Raw genomic sequence first — 17,344 nt, 5'->3', positions numbered from 1 at the left:
GAATAATTTTGTTAATGTGTGGGGAAGAGCTCCCAATATGAAACAAGTCAAAGGAAGGAAAAATACAAATCAAAAGTTGAAGAGGACTTTTAGTATTTGACTTATCATGCGTCAAAGAACTAAGGTATAAATAAGAGATACAATTCAATTAGTGTAAAATTTCAAAGATGTATGACAAGGTTCTCAAAGGTGGTTGCAATATGCTAATGCTTAAGGGCCATGTAGCACAAATGCTGTATGCACGCATATATGTGATTGATAATTTTTTAGTATTTAAAGTTAAAGTAATACATAAATATGATAATTATAAAAAATAATATTAACAAAAACAATAAAACTAATAATGATATCAAGTTATCAACTAATAGTTAATATTTTTGAGCATTGCATATAATACCTAATGGCAATGCTGAGAGCCAAGGCCTATGGAATCAATGTGGTACGGTATGTCACCGTGCCGACTTGCAGCATACTGACAAAGGGGAGCTGGAGAGGGAAGGGGAGAGGGACAAGGAAAGAGAGGAAATGAGAGAGAGAGGGAGGGAGAAAGGAAGAGGGAGGTGGGAGAGTGGGGCATAACAAAAGAGAGGAAGAGAGAGAGGGAGGGAGGGAGAGAGGGAGTGGGAGGGAGATGGCTTTCGAGTCCTCTCTCCTCTAGTTGTGGTGTAATAGTAGGGAGTTGATTTCGGAACAAAACATGGGCTTGCTTAAGCCCAGAGAGGCTTGTGCATGAGGAAATACTTGGAGGCAGGATAAGATAACTAAAAGACAGAAAAGTTGCCGATGACTGATTCCATCATTAATGCAAAGCTTGGCCTAGTCAGGAAAAGATTCTAAATAAGGAATATGCATCGAGAATGGATATCAGTGTTAGCTAGCAGGTGAAGGATTTCACTCTCCCTCTGGACAATCTCATGTTTTTGGGAAATATGGATCATTGAAAGGACTTTATTCTATAATTGGATGGACTGGTTAAGGTATGTTCATTGCTACCACATGGTCATCGTAGACATAGACCCGAAACTTTAGGATCTGTTCGAGCTACCGGTTGTTATGAGGGACTGCAAGAAGCATCCTAAGGAGAGCATTCTCTTTAGGTATGGGTTTCCTTTGGGAACTCTATGACTTGGTCCGAAGAAAAGGGTTTGGGGATGCCCTTGAGTATGTGTGAAGTTGACTCTGGTAGTGCTACAATTGACATTACCTCCTTTGCCCATGAGCTAGGCAAGCATGAATATCGATCTATGCGATACTAATGCCCTATCATATAGATGAAGTACAATAAACGAACATTCATTGACAAAGGAGTCACATGCAATACCATATCGATACCACCTGCTCGCCATTTATTTCTTGTTAAAATAGAGTGCATATCTTTCTTTTTGTACATTCATTAACAGGTGATGGCTTTCATTAGGATGCTGAATGGAGCGCTAAGCATTAGGTGAAATGAGTAGTTCACCATAACCAAAACCCTAGTCCACGACCTACGGAGAAGTTTTTGGCCTAAATTGGCATTGATCTTTCTTTCCTTACCACTAGTTCTTGAAAGCTATCAATCCTCGCTTCTCCCATTTTTTTTATCCCTCTTGGATCGGTTCTGCATCAAATGATGAGCCCTTGTGACAATTTGAATTTTTTTTATTGGCACTCGATAGCTAGGCTATTAAATTTAGTTGAAAGCCTACCAATGCATAAGGTTTTGATTCGAGCGAGAGCCTGAACATGTGAGATGAGAATCTTGATCGAAAGCTTTACTTTTCTGAATAGTGAGAAAGACTTTTCAAAATTTGATCAAATTGATCGAGAATATCATCATCTGTTAGGTGGGCTAACCAATCGACTGTGTTGGACTGGGCGTCCATATCACAGAACTTTCTCCAGCCAAAAATCCCATTATTGATTGAATCTGGGTGGATCCAATTCATTTTTTTAAAGTAAAGTTTGAAGTCGTTGAATAACAAGGGCTCTACCCCTCTTATGCCATAGCTGGAGGAGAGGAGACTCAAAAGCCCTCACTCTCCCTTCCTCTCTCTCTCTCTTCCTCTCTTTCCTTTTCTCTGTCCCCCTCTCTTGCCAGCAAGGTATGCTGAACCGGTACCACCGGCCGTATCGACCGACCGACGGTACGGTTTGGTACGGTTTCATACCGTACCGAATGGATGAAGGCAAGCGGATCCGAACCGGAAGAAAAAAAGAGAGAAAGAGAGAGAAATAGAGAGAGAGAAAGAGGAAGAAAGAAAAAGAGAGGGGAAGGAGCCGGTGGGGCCATCGGATGGCCTCTGGTTGGTCGCCGTGGTCGTCGGAGGGTGCAGTCCACGCGTGCTCCACCGCAAGCTTGAAACAGGGGTGTCACCCCTGTTTCGCAAATTTTTTTTAAAAATCTAGTTTTAAGTGAAGCTGGCAAATAGTTTGCAGGCTTCACGATTTTTGTGTTTTTTTTTAATCCTTTAAGTCCGCAACTAGGTTGCCGACTTCATAAGTTTAAAACAAAAAAAAAAAAAACAAAAAATCGAAACAGACGGTTGTCTGTTTCGAAAAAGAAGGGGGCGGAGGGGCTCCGCCCGGTCGATCGCCCTCAGGCCGTCGGCGTCGGTTCGTCGGCCATCGGAGGTCTCGCGACGGAGGTGCCGTCCGTTCGGTAGGTCCCTCGCTCTCCCTCCGAGTGCTCTCTTTCTCTTTCTCGCTCTCTTGAAAGTCCTATCGGGCGATACGGGGTTTGGAAGCCCTCCGACGGCCGCAGCCGGCCATTGCCGGCCTCTGGTGGCTCCCACCTCCCTCCCTCTCCTCTCTTTCTCACTTTTTCTCTTTTTTCTTTTTGTACCACCCGTGTACCGAATTTACCGGCTGAGTCGTGCCGGTTCTCCGCCGGTTCGGTATGATACGGGGTGTACCGGCTGGTTCGGCACGGTATGGAAAACCTTGCTTGCCAGTTTCTCGAACCGAGGGGAGGAACCATGGCGGTCAATCGTGGGTATGGTTTAGTTTGCTGCGAATCGGACAGTTTGGGATGGTATCGCTTTCCATGCTATACTAATTTCTAAAACACTGTTATTACACTCCATGCTCTGAGCATTCTCTTTCTGTTTGAGTAAGTTAAACTGATTGCTGTTCTCTTTCGATGTAGATAGGATGCATATTTATAGAAGTTCAATATTGACATAAATTTGCTTTGCTAAAATAGTCTTCCAACTACATGGGCATTGATGTGAGAATTAGGTCCGCATGCATATTTGGATATTTATTAGCTACTTAAAAACTAAAACAAGATGCATGACAGATTTTTTTTTTTTTTGGGTCTCACTATTTGTTATTATTTTTATAAGGTAGAAAATTCTAAGATAATTTTGAATTTAGATAATTCTTTATGTTTATAGATGGCTCAGGGTCAATAATATCAATTGGTAGATTAGAGCCTGAATGATGATTGTCTCAAAAATTTGTCAGGTTAAGCTCGACAGTTAGAGGATTACTACAGTATGACTTGGCTTAGAAGTTCGTTGTTTAAAGGAGAAATAATTCCTGCTGGTACCCTCTATCCTTCCTTGAAAATTAAGGCCGTAAGGGGCCCTCAACCCAACAGCATAGCCCTTCATCCCTACTGTGGTACTTAAGTCATTCTGGCAACAGAACCACATTATGTTAAGCAATTGACAGGGACTGCCCAAGATTTGTGCTATCTTACTGAAGTCTTGTGATCTCATACTCCCCATTCTCTTGGGTTAGTGCACAAAAATGGCCTGTGGAGCTTGGGGCATTTGGCTGTGGAGATGGGGATTGGAAGTGGTTATAATGATGAGTGGTGGTGCCATCTATTTTGCCATGTTCTTTCATTTCTCAACCCCCCCCCTCCTGGGCCCCAAGCAAAAAAACCATTCGTTCATCTATCTCTTGGTTGAATTTATTGGGAGCCCTAACCAGCTATCTTTGGAAGCATGGAATGCCACACCGCCCAGTATGGGCCATACCATACCGTACCGCTCTCGTCTTGGTATGCCATTTTGGAGCATACCGACATTACAGTAGGATTTTATTGGTACGGGGTCTAGTACCAAGATGGCGAACTTTGTTTGGAAGTGTTTCTGTCCACTTGGCAAGACAAATCTGCCTCAAACAATATACTTTGTATATTTGGCACATTCTATATAATCACAAATTTTCTGCTGGAAATACTGAAGCTGGCCAAGCAAATTGTATTTGATCATATATTCTTTCAGTATCTTTAATACCCTTAGCAGGTAATAAATCAGTCTCTCTTTTGTGGTGTTATAGTGCTGAAGAATCACTGAAGTTGTTGTTGCTGATAAATTTACAATATGTAAAAATGTCTCTCAAATCAATGCCGCCAAGACCGAGAGAGCGATGAGTTCACTATCATCTCTTGAAAGGCTTTTTTTGCATTGCATATTCCTATTAATTTTCTCAAGGTTTGCTGTTAGTGTTGGGTAACTATTATAATTTATAAGTAATCTTTCTCATGATAGTCTTCTTCACACTTGATGGTAGAGGCAGATAACCCTCGATTTTTTCAATTTGCTTAGTCCCACCCTGTTTATGTGCTAGCTGGTGGGTCTATGGACTCCCAGCTAGGTGCACCATTTCTCTGTTTTTGTGGGAAAATGAGTATAATGGGAGCTGTCCATATTTAAACTCTATCTCATGGGGAATCACTAGTTTCTATATTAAGTAATAATTTATATGTAATCCCTCTGTGTTTGCCCTTTTTGTCCTTTCTCTTATTTGTATTCTGTAAAAATTGTGGCCCAAAAGTGGAGTATGTTTAGCAGTGCACATACATGGAAGAAATCTCAAACATAACATTGTCACTGGTCTATTAGAGCTGTTCATTAAGTATCCTACTGGTTGATGAAATCATAACCCCATCAAATAGTCATCCCTCAACTTTGTCAATCTGCACTGCATTTGCTGAATATAATATTCAGATTCAGTTAATATCACGGCTGTCACCATGCTGAATCAGTCATATGCATTTTACAAGCTTCAACTCATGTCCTTTCTTTCTTTCTTTATTGATTTATTTCTTTTTTTTTGATTGGTTGTCTTGGATGGCTAGTTCTTAGGCATGGATATAAATTGAAAGATATCCACTTCATGAGGAATGAAGACTAAAAAAGGTTTCTTGTTATATTTTATATTGCTGTTATTTACTGAAGTTCTACTATTCAAGTATATTTTGAATTTAATTGACAAGGAAACATAATCTCTTGTTTGTTATACAGTACTATGGTTGATATCTGAGGTCTGCGCATTCGGTTTTCCTTTTTATATTTGCCTTTCATTCTCTTGCTCATGAATGTCAATGCTAATTCTATCTTATCAAGAAGCTTTGCTAGGAACAAGACTAGTGTTGTTTACTAATAAAAATTCTGATTTCTGTTGCTTCAAAACATTGTTCTTCAACAGGCAGAACCTAGATTTCTGTGGAATAATTACATGTTGGAACCACTGATCGATAGCAATGTGAGAAATGTTTCTTGGTTTCCTCTTCTTCAATACTGCACCTCAATTCCTTCTGCAATTAATGTCTTTTATGCAATGTTGATTGTTGATATTTCATTGTGCAGCTGAATCAATACTTGCTACCTGTCATCCAGGGAAATATCCTTAATTTCTTTATGCTAAGTTTTGTATCTTACTATATCTTCTTTCTCGTCATACCTTAACTGCATATCAGGTTACCAGCATTTTCAAGCAGCTATTGGAACAAATATCGTTGATGTCACTTTGATTGCACGTAGATGCACAAGGAGGACAGGTTGTCGTTGCTCATGAAATGTGGATGTTATCTCTATAGATTTTGCTTTCTCCACACATTTTAATTATTGGAGAAAATAGTTTATGTATTTTTAGTTTTATTGAAGTTTCTCGTTTTAGGCTGCTACTTATTTTCTCAATTACTTTATATAACTAATAAAGAGAAGGGAAACTATTCATCTCAAAAGGTACTCGGATGTGGCGAAGAGGTGCTGATAGAGATGGCTATGTGGCAAATTTTGTCGAAACTGAACAGATACTGCAAGCAAGTGGATTTACAGCATCTTTCATCCAAGTAAGTTTTTTTTTCTTATCTTTGCTTTTTTCGGTCTTCTTCCTCCTCCGTGCTAGGTTAGATCCTTATAGGGTTGACTTGTTAAAGTCAGGGACAACATGCTCTCTGGGGCTTGTAGATGTGCAACAGTTACCATGTACAACAAGGAGAAGCAAAAACACTTTTCAAAGTGGAATAATACTCTTCCATGGCTGAAAATGCTAATTGGAAACATCAGATGTTAAAGTTAAACATCCACCAGCTATGAATGGCTTGCTGTCCTGGGCATCCAATGCTCAGACTTATTCATCACATTTTGACTGGTTAACTGATATATTGGTAACATGCATGGGCTTTGGCATGCCCTATATATTTCTCATCATGCCATGGATGGTTAACTGTTATTATTTATGAAATATGTGGGCTTTGCATACCGCTAGCTACATATAGCATATAGATAAAATTCTTGTTGTCCTTGAAATGTTTTATATTTGGTGAAATTTGTTCAGAGAAGGACTTCCTTATATACCTCACTTTCTATTTAGCTACTTTCTATTAAATGAGAGGACTTAAATTGTATCATTAATTCGACTTATCTCATTATATTCCTAATGAAGGACAAATGCTATATCAGCTTTGGGCTTTACAGTTCTTCATTAATACAACATGGTCCACAGGCAATTTCAATCCTATGATCCTATTGTTTTCCTGCAAATGTTGAAAACTATATTGTTAAATGTATGCTTAAAGCACAAGGCAGACCTTGGTGTAACCTCAGTGCAATGCTTGCTTCAATCTGAGGGAGCTTCATTGGGCACTAAAATGCATGCCTTATGTACACCTTATTGAAATAATAAGGTGCGAAATAGGTGAACCTTTGTGACGGTGCATGTTGTGTATGTCAATATGGGTGGCTGAAAGTGTGTCATGTGTTTGTATATTGCATTCTATGATGATTGTGTGTTGTGTATGTGCACAGCGATGCTTGTGCCTTTGTGTGTTTTTGTGGCATTGATACATGTATGCATATGTGCATGTGTATGTATGTACATACACGTGCATTTGTGTATATTTAAAGGTTTGGAATCTTGAGCCTACCGCACCATCTTTACCCTGTTTTGACTCTGTATGGTGCAGCATGTCGAACCTTATTGATATGGGACCTTGAACAGATATGGGGGACATACCATGCCTCATGTGAAAATATGGAATCAATGCATGTGCCTTTCAACCCTGATCTTTTACATACATGTATGCATCTCTCTTGTACCTAATAATTCTTTTGAAAATGCTTGTCTCATGATGTGTTGTATTTAGTAATTAGTTCATAAATCCAAAGATTGGTGGCATAAGAAGGCCAGAATCTACAAATGGAAATAGACTTATTGATGAAAAACTCCAGCTGCCATTTACTATATGAGGAGCTTATCTTGTAGTTTTCTGTGGTTTCAAAATTTTATTGTCTAGGCCTTTACTATCAATTTATAGGTTTCTATGGCAACTTGTAATTGCGCAATTAGTGTTATTTTGGTTTTCTAATTAATTATGGCGCGTAATATTTTTTTTTTTTTTAAATTTCTAGGGATGAATATTACCTGGATACTTAAGTTTTTGAAATTTTGGTGTTCAAATGCTTTGAGGGATTAGTCTTGGGTATGTGGCTATGCAAGATAGATCTAGTGTGCAGCTAATCATGGGTGATGCATCCAATTATTGCACAGATCCTAAAGTATTTGTAGTTCCAAATTAACTCTATGTTGTTTGGCTATTTGTGCTAAAAGAGGGAAAAAATAAAAAGCTTGATGAACTTGGAATGAAGCATAATTGGGAGAAAAGAAAAGAAAAGAAAAGAAAAGGCAGTCCGTTGTTTCCTGTCTATCATCCATTGTCAACAGCGGCCAGTCAGCTACCACCAAGATGGTGATGGTGGTAGCTTCTCTCTTTAGATTAGCTGAGTCTAGGGCTGGACTCAAGATTGGTGGGGACAGAAGAAACTAGGGAGCCTATCACCTTCCCTTGCTGTTTCCTGTCACTGGTAGCCATGCTAGCATTGCTAATGATTTGACTTCACCAGTCATTTGTCCCTTTCTCTAGTGATAACAGCTACTAAGTAGTATGCTTGTTTACATTGATTTAGAAGTTAAATAAAGTCTTTAATTACATCCCTAACATTAAGAAGTTCAAGAAATAGTCTCTAACTTGAGAGATGTTTCAACCTTGTTTTGGTCCATGGATTGTTACATTTGATACTTTTTCCCTTGATTTTATTCTAATTGTGGCCAATACAACCTACTTTTGAGAAAAGTATCCATGTAGGCTATGTCAAGCAGTTTTAAGGATCATTAATGATTTTTTTCCCTTTATTTTTCTTGGGGCAGCATTTTTGGATCTTGGATTGTCATCAAACTCGATGGAGATTTTCACCAAGCAATTGTAAATGCTTTTAAGCATTTATGCTTCTTCATCATGGGAGGGGATTGTTTGAATGTAGTGCTTTCTTTGAGCTAGTCAGACACATTATGAAGTAGGTTACTGAAGCTCTTCAATATGAGGCCATCCAACATGAAAGAGAGAGCATATTCAAGAGCGTTGGGTGATGGTGATAGCGATGGTGTTGCAAGTGGAGTGGAGGAGGGTAGCAACTACAGAGTTTAGAGATCATAGTTGGTGCCTCAACAGTGCCAGTGGTCTCCAGTGATAGTGGACAAGAGGGATGGTGGAGGAATCAACCCTTGTTTCTTTCTTTCCACTCATAAATTTAGAGTTTGGCTCCATCTAGTTCATTGGTTTTTTAAAAGTTTCATTAAATGACATATAAAGAAAATAGTTTTAAAGCCAAACTAATGGTAAGTACATGGTTCGCCTAACCGGATGGATCAGGGCGTGCCAAACCATATCGGTGGCTAATCGATGTGGTACGGACATCTGATTCGGAATGCCAACGAAATCGAAGTGAAGGAGAAGGAAAGAAGGAAGAGAGGGAGAGAGGAGGGGAGAGAAGGAGAGGGGAAGGCCGACGGTGGCTCGTCGAGGCCACCAAAGGGCCATTGAGACTTTGGATCTCTGTGGTCCTCTGTGAGAGAAACTGAGAAGAGAGAGATAGAGAGAGAGGAGGGAGGGGAAGGCGGTGGGGAGGCTGTCGGGTAGTCCAAAACTCCTTGCAGCTGTCGCGAGTTTGAAATCGAGGCTTCACCCTTATTTCATTGAGTTTTTTAAAAATTCTGACATAGTGTAGTGGCAATGGGTTTGGTGGTTTCACTTAAGAGAAGCTGGAAAAAATCCAATGAAATAATGAAGCCGACAAACCCATTGCTGGCTTCACAGTGTCGGATTTTTTAAAAAATCCGATGAAATAGGGCCAAAGCCTTTGTTTTGAACCCGTGGTGGCCGTGGGTGGTTTTTGGGCAGCCCAGTAGCGGCCACAACGGCCTCCCTATCACCTTCCTCTCCCTCTCTCCTCTCTTCCCTTCACTCTCTCTTCTCAATTTCTCTTGCGGAGGACTGCGGAGCTCAGGAGGCGTTGGCGGCCCTCCGGTGGCCTTCGTGGTCCTTCGATGGCCACCGCAGGCATCTTCCCAGTTTCTCGTTCTTTCTATCTCTCCCTCCTTCCCCCCTTTCTCTTTCTGTCTCTTGCCCTCGGTTCATCCTCCATCTCCATGTCAGTTCGGATCTGGTACGGAGCGTATCGACTTGTATCGTCCGCCGGCACGTGGTTCGGTTTCAAGTCGGTGATCCTTGAGTAAGTGCTTTAGGATCTATGTGATAATTGCATATATTGGTTGAGCATGATTGCACATTGTATCTAGTATGCACAGTTTTTGCACCCAAGATGCTCAGACATGACAACTCCGAAGATGGAGGCTCTCACATTAGCTTGATCTTTTGGAACTTGGCATGAGATCTAGTGCATGGGCATGCAGAAGCAAGGTATGCCATACCATACCAAACTGGGTGGTACGAGACGTATCGTACCATATTGGTGTAGCATTGGTACACAGTATTAGGGGGATACCGACACTTGGTATGCCGAATTAGCCTCATACTCTGTGTATGGATGCAGTGATAACATGGCACCACTACAGGGCCTAGTGTTGAGACGATGTACCTTGCACCCAGGACTCTTGGACATGACACAACATGGGCATAACAACTTTGCACTCGAAAAATGGATCCTCTCTTACATTAGCTTGATGTTTTGGAACTTGGCGTGGCTTTAGGAAGAGGCTTATAAAAAATCATGAAGCAATGCTTGATTTGTTAACTGTTTTATAGAAGAATGATGTTCATTTGAAGTGCCCAAAGACACCAAACCAAGGTTTTAAGTCTTGGTATCGTGTTCTGTAAGTAATTTCCTCATCAAAAAAGGCTGGCTTCGGGATCCTCGATCTTACTTAAATACCTAAGACCATTCCAAGGCATAATGGATGTAGGACTAAACACACCTGTACAAGTCCTTGCACATGCCTCTTGTTTAAGCCCTAACACCCTTGTCAGGGAAGGGTCCAACTGTAATCGCAACACGTGACTCTTGCTCAAACACAGAAGGGCTGTTGTTAGTCTCCCCTAGTTACAAATGAGCTGTGGGCTGGGCCATCTTTGATACCATTTGTAATAGCTCAGGATCTTATTCAGAAAAGGATACCTAGAAGGTTACAATTTGGGGTCATGAGCTCTACTTAAATACACAAGATGTTTCCAATGCACAGCTAATATGGGAATAAACACATGCTGCTTGCAAAGGTTCTCATACCATGATGGTAACTTGTCATCATGATATGGTATGCCCGCGTTACTAACACAGAAAGTGTTACAGTTGGCACGATTACTTCGTGATCTGTTTCCTGATAAGATGATTGGGGTTAATCTTTGATTCAAGAAACAATAATTCCTCGTGAAAATGTTTATTCGTGTTATTTATGTCTCATAATTTGCACAAAGTAAGATTGCAATCTACTTTGATTACATATATGCTCGTGGTTCGTGTATTTTTGGTAAAAATTCTTTACTTGGTTTGTTTGGCAAAATTAAGGGTAAGGGTGACATCTTTCACTTAATCACTTCTTATATTTAGAGTTCTTAGAGTTCAACACTTTGCTAATATGATTCGTCCGTGTCTGTAATAGATTTTCTGCTAGCATACGCCTTTATATTATATTCTTCATGTTCTGAACGTTCGTACGTAAGAAATTTTCTAAAAAGCATATAATATATTTCCTTTTTTTGTAGGTTCGAGGATCTATACCATTATTATGGGAGCAGATTGTTGATTTGAGTTACAAACCCAGCTTTGATCTTGTTAAACCTGAGGAGGCGGTGCGTGGTTCGAGATTTTTATTTTGAACTCTCTTTTGTCATATGGTGTGCGTCAAATTTGTGACTGAAACTTTCATGAAGTAATCTGAACTGATTGATATATTGGTTCTCCTTTTGCAGCCTCGTGTAGCTGAACGGCACTTTGTGGATTTGGTTAATAAGTATGGTTCTGTCTTAGCTGTTGACCTGGTCAACAAGGTAATTTGCACTGCAATATGAACTTTCCTAAGTACTTAACGTTCCAACTTCCAACCATAGTTTGCCGTTTCGATACCAGACACCATACCGGTGCCATCTTATTATAGTGTCACGATGCGGTATGGTACGATATGGAGAGGCATACCAAGTGTTAGTGTGGTGTGAGACTACATATCGTTTGGTACCAGTATGGTATGGTATGCCCGGTACGGTGTGGTACTGACCGATACGACAAACCTTAGTTCCAACAACTGTATAGATATGCATATTTCAACATATAACATTTTGTTTACATGTGAACTTGGATTTTATATGGACTATAGTATGTTATCAACTTTTCTTCTATTCTAATTCTTGTTGAGGAAGAAACAAATTTCTTATCATACTGGAAATCTCTTTCAACTGAAGATGATTCCATTTCTCTCTCCTAAGATGGTACGTGTTGGGGATCACCATAGTATGGAATAATTTATCTTTATTAATGTAACATCATAAAACTCTTTACAACAGTTGTAGCTTTTCTAAGTGGCAATTAAATAGAGTAGAAGGATCCATTTTGTGATCTATAGTTGTAGGAATGATTTTTTAAGGGCTTAGGTCCATTTGCAATTGTTTTTAGAGGACAAAAAGCGCTTTCTGGAGGCCTTGAAGCTTTCTTGGGTGATCTTGAGATATTTGGTAAAAAATTTGAAGTTCTTTATCTCTCTTTGGAATTAGGAAGCTGTAAGAATTCAATTATTTGTAATAGCTACATTGCTTGTCTAGAAGGGGCATTGAAGGAGCATAAAGCGCAGCAAACAAGATGGTGGAAAAATATAATGCAAGAATTCCATTGAATCCAGAAGCTTTAGCAACAAAATTTGGGAGTGAACTTGGTAGATATTATGAGATGACCATATAAGCTTGAAGAATTGGTGGTCACTGGTCAATCAAGATGAAGATAACTACAAGGCACCAAGGCCCAAGGATACAGGGTCTAAGAAGAAAAGAAAGTTCTTAGCAAAGGGGTACGTTGATAGATGGGATGTGTGGAGGAAACTCCCAAGTAGAGGTGACAAAATCTTGACAATCATTAGCCTAAAGATATGAAGGCAACTACTATTTGAAAAAGCAGAAGCATTATGTAGGCATTCAATCTCCAAATAGCATGAACATGGTTTGTATTTTTTTAAATAATTTAAAAATAAAAATATGTAAACACATATTGTATAAATGGTTCCAAAATAAACATTTAATATGTACTTTAACACTATGTCAAGTGCATATTTTAACATAACATGACATGCTAACCTAACAAAACGCTAGTATCATCCTATAAAGTATAAATGATGCTCAAATTTGCAACAAAGAGTAAACTATAAGTTGCAACAAACAGTTGCTAGAATTCTAGAACAAATTTTATACATTGATGTAATAATTCAAAGAAAAGTTATAAAATAAGGGTCCAAAGCTAAGTCTAAACCTTGAAGTCCATACTTAATGAACAAATATGACAAAACATATGATACTTAAAGTGCTAATGATGAAAGACACTCTAAAATCAATGGTCACTCTTCTGCATAAATGACTTTTCAGATAATGACTCATCATCACTAGAATCATGTATCAAACTCCTCGTAACCCTCCTTCTCTTTCTCCGCATCAAATTTGGCTAAATATTCATCAATATGTCCAACTCTAGATCTGGAAGCAAACACATGACTGGCACTAGCGGGCAAGGTCTACTGGCACTAGTGGGCAAGGTATGCAAAACTGGCACCAGAAACCATATCAGTATTTGGTACATTATCGGTTCATTATGTTATGGTAGACATCCAGTAGTGACACAAGCTCCCTACACTTTTCTCACTTCCAATCATGGTACCGCCTGAATTCAGATGGTATGGGGTAGTACCGGTTGGTTCCGCTTGGTTCACATTGGTACAGACTGGTTCAGCTCATATATCGAACTAGATCTCCATATTGTACCCATACGTTAGTGGCACAGTACTAAACAGTTGGGACGGGTTGGTATGCTAGACCTTGCCAGAGTCTAAGGCTCCTTGGCTGCAAGGCTGCACCATTCTTGAAACTAATGAACCCATACTTGATGTTAAACCTATTCTAGGGAAGACCTCTTTCTCATCCAGAGTAATGCACTCCTTGGCATAGCCTTTGTACTCCTCATCATAGTGTCTCTCCCCATTTTGCTTTGTCATTCTTTTGTCTATGAATTAGTCTGCACATATACTAGATCATTAACCTCTTCAATTCTAGTGTATAATCTTTTCTTGTTTGAATTTGCAAATTAAGAGTGGATCAGCTTATCAACATTCAATAGGCTGTAAAATAGTGATCAACCAATTAAGCACTATCAAACCAGTGGTCTTCCTAAGGTTGAAGCAGTTACCCACTGACTTGTACTCCTGTTCCTCTCACATCTAATGGAAGGAATTTAAGCTTTATTCTTAAATATCATGGATTTTGCAATATGCATGATGCATTTGTGAACTGATGAATTATTCACAGAGTTATTTGGTAAGACTATTAATGACAAATAATTCATGAATTTTGCAAAACTTTCATGAACTCCATAACTATGGTTGGTGTAGGTATTAATGGTCATGCTTAGTTTTATGGTTTTGTTTGTACATAAATTTATGCTTATTCATCTATTTATGTGAAAGCATATATGTTTTTTGATGATTCTTTTTATGTCATTCTCTCTTCTTTTTTCTTATTGTACTTACTAGCATGGTAGTGAGGGACGCTTGAGTGAAAGATTTGCAAATGCTATGCAGCCTATTCTTAGTGAAGATATACGGTATATCACTTGTGTCCTTGGTTTAGTATATAATATTAAAATCATTCATTCAGCTAACTTTTGTTATATCCATTATAGATATGTGCAATTTGATTTTCATCGGATTTGTGGCCATATCCATTTCGAACGCCTCTCTCTTCTTTACGATCAAATTGAGGACTACCTCAAGAAGCATGGGTATGTTAATCGTGTTTTGTCCAAACAGATGTCCTTTGTTTGTGTTCTTCGATGTTATATGAGAATATAATCTGATGCACTCCTTACAACATAAAATTTTTGATACCTTTATATCATCAATAGGCTATTAAGCATTTATATATTATTGGATGTTCCCCTTGTACTTCTTTGGAGTTGATGCTTTTGGATTTTGTCATTGTGATTGATTTGGATATCATAAGTTAGAAAAGTCGGGGTTTGTTTCTTTTGGTATTCTGATATTTTCATGCTAAGATGTGCAAGTATGCTCATTGGCATTCCAGAGTTAGGATTGGCACTGTTGCATGGCTGAATTATACTAGCAGGCACTGACGCATGGCTGAATTATACCAGCATACAACCTTTTGGAGAAAATTTCTTCCATGTCCTCATGAAGATTTTCAGAAGATTGACATCATGTGTTTGAGGAATGCAAATGGATTTCTCAGCTTACATATCTTCATGTTGTCTAGGAATTTTAAAACCAAGGTTTGCAGTTCTGATACTGGTTTGCAAAACTGTAGGAAACTGGTATGGTATTGTATCAGTATCGTATCAGTACACCATAAAATATACTTTTTATTTTTATGTTTTTTTGTTTTCAAGGTCTTGAAGCTTTCTATATTTAGTTTTGGCATGATTTCCCATTGTTATTTCAATCTCTTCCCATTTATGGGATGTAACAAAATAAAGAAAAAGGAAGAGGGAGATACTGGGATCAGAGTAATAGCTTACCCTTCCACTCTCCTCCTCTCTTTCTCCTCTCCTTCTCTCTTACCTTGAAAAAGAGGAGAAGAGGGTGCTAAATCCCTTGCTCTGCCAGTTATTGAGGTTCAGAACCGGTTTGTGGCCCTTACCAGGTGGAACCACTCAAATATAAGTAGTTTTGAGTGGGCCCATAAGGATTGGTTTGCAGTGGTTTGCGCTAGGTCCCATACTAAGTCCATGAACCATCCTGATTTGTGGTCAGTACAGTATGACACTAGCCAAGCCAGTCGGTTCCATATGATATTGCATTCCTTGGTTGAAATCTAGCAATTTCCACATCTAGTTGGAAAACTTTAGCATGTGTGCAATGAGAGAATAAAAGTAGACTCAAATGAGCTCCATTAAAGGTGATAAAGTGATTAAAGTCTTCTTATAGTCTACCCTGTAATTTGACTTAAGCCTTTCGTTGCCTGCTAAAACTTGAATTTGTGAAGGGTCTTAGACTCTTAGTTGTTAGACATTTGATTCATGAGGCCTCCTAGTATAGATGCAAGTTGACAAAGGTTCTCAGACATCATTGTTGCATATAGTAACGGCTATTGTACATAGCAGCAATTTGTTTAACACAGTTGGTGATTCTATGACTTGTTTGCAAGAACTACACTTATTATGTAAATGGGTATATTCTTCCTCAGTCAAAGAAATGCTTTAGGTTTTGACCACATTCTCTGTGTCTCCAGTCTCAATTTGTGTTTGCTTTCATTTTGTTTAATTGCTGTTTTAGTACTTATAATGTTATTGGAAGTCATAGAAATGTCAAATCATGTAATTTCTTAGATTCCCAGTAACTTGTACATTTTTCAACATTGTGAGGCCCAATCTTTGCCAACTCAATTTGACCACCCTCATCCACAAGGCTAAACTTTTGAATGTGAACTTAGCAACACTTTTGTTTGACTTGCCAACAATTATTTCTGGTGTAAAAATAAGATTTATGGATCTAAAGGATGCATGTCGCAGCTCTGGTTTCCTGTTGGTTCGAAGAGTTATGGGAATGGATAGAGTAGCATTTCTCAAATCACACATTAGTGACAAGCAACATATCTACCATGATGACAAAGTTATTTTTGGAATGGGTTATTACTGATGTCACCATGTCCATAAGGCACTGGTTGTGCAGTTGCATCTATTTGCTACATGCTTAGACATGGTAGCGCATGGTGTCACGACCCAAGATCCGGCTCTGCCAAGTCCTTATGACTATAAGTCTACACCTATCACAACCCAGGACCGAGCTTTGCCCAAGTCCCATGTGTGACAACAATTACAGTGAAACGAGGGACTGATTTCAATGAAACTAATTGATGTGGAAGCATATAATTTTCATTTTAAACCTCAAATTATGTAATTATAAATTAGTGGTCAGTCAGTTATATGTAGCAAGCTAAGCCTCACCCAAATTTAAATTTTGCAGCTCATAGCCTGAAATCATGACAAGGATCACTTCATTTGGTCATCTTATAATACAAAACCAGTTCATTATGGAAACACATTTACATCCTTCAAGATTGGCATGTTAAAATGCTCTTTCATACTATTAACACAGCCACTTTTACAACTACAGATCTTATTGTAAGATACACAAAATATCTCTAAATCCCTCCTTAGAAGTAGCAGACTCACAATATACCCCAAAAGTATTTTAAATCTTTTAGTAGTTTAAGCCAATAGGGCTTTCACACTGAAATATAATAAATAAATAGATGAGCTACAAAGCTCACAAATGGCCAAACGTAGCTGAAAATACAAAACTAAGAAAAAAAGAATGATAAAAGGATTAAAGAATGAGGATTAATGTTTCTTAAAACTTGAACAACAATGGAACAATGTTTTATGAAATTTATCAAAATAAGTGCATTTACCATTATAGTTTATACTTTATTTCGACAATATCACATTTAACAATTAGTATAATAAAGATAGTTGTCTTGAAAGGTATCATTGAAAGTAATTATTTTTGAAAACGTTGTGATGCACTTGAAAATACTTGAATAGACCGAAACTTTAACCCAGTTATT

At 38.6% G+C, this 17,344-nt stretch overlaps 1 protein-coding gene across 2 annotated transcripts in view; it reads left to right on the top strand.

Annotated features, from left to right (window-relative positions):
- The window catches only part of LOC105042656 (phosphoinositide phosphatase SAC6), an 80,916-nt gene that overhangs the window by 35,488 nt on the left and 28,084 nt on the right, over positions 1–17,344 (top strand). For both annotated transcript variants that reach the window (XM_029263867.2, XM_010919943.4), the window contains exons 7-14: positions 5,425–5,481; positions 5,586–5,619; positions 5,696–5,776; positions 5,964–6,070; positions 11,276–11,362; positions 11,483–11,560; positions 14,293–14,363; positions 14,442–14,540. In XM_029263867.2, coding sequence (XP_029119700.1) covers positions 5,425–5,481; positions 5,586–5,619; positions 5,696–5,776; positions 5,964–6,070; positions 11,276–11,362; positions 11,483–11,560; positions 14,293–14,363; positions 14,442–14,540 — 614 coding nt within the window. The remainder of the gene's footprint in view (positions 1–5,424; positions 5,482–5,585; positions 5,620–5,695; positions 5,777–5,963; positions 6,071–11,275; positions 11,363–11,482; positions 11,561–14,292; positions 14,364–14,441; positions 14,541–17,344) is intronic.

Source organism: Elaeis guineensis, chromosome 4 (genome assembly GCF_000442705.2).
Source record: "Elaeis guineensis isolate ETL-2024a chromosome 4, EG11, whole genome shotgun sequence".
Taxonomy (NCBI): domain Eukaryota; kingdom Viridiplantae; phylum Streptophyta; class Magnoliopsida; order Arecales; family Arecaceae; genus Elaeis; species Elaeis guineensis.
This window is presented reverse-complemented; position numbering and strand designations above follow the sequence as displayed.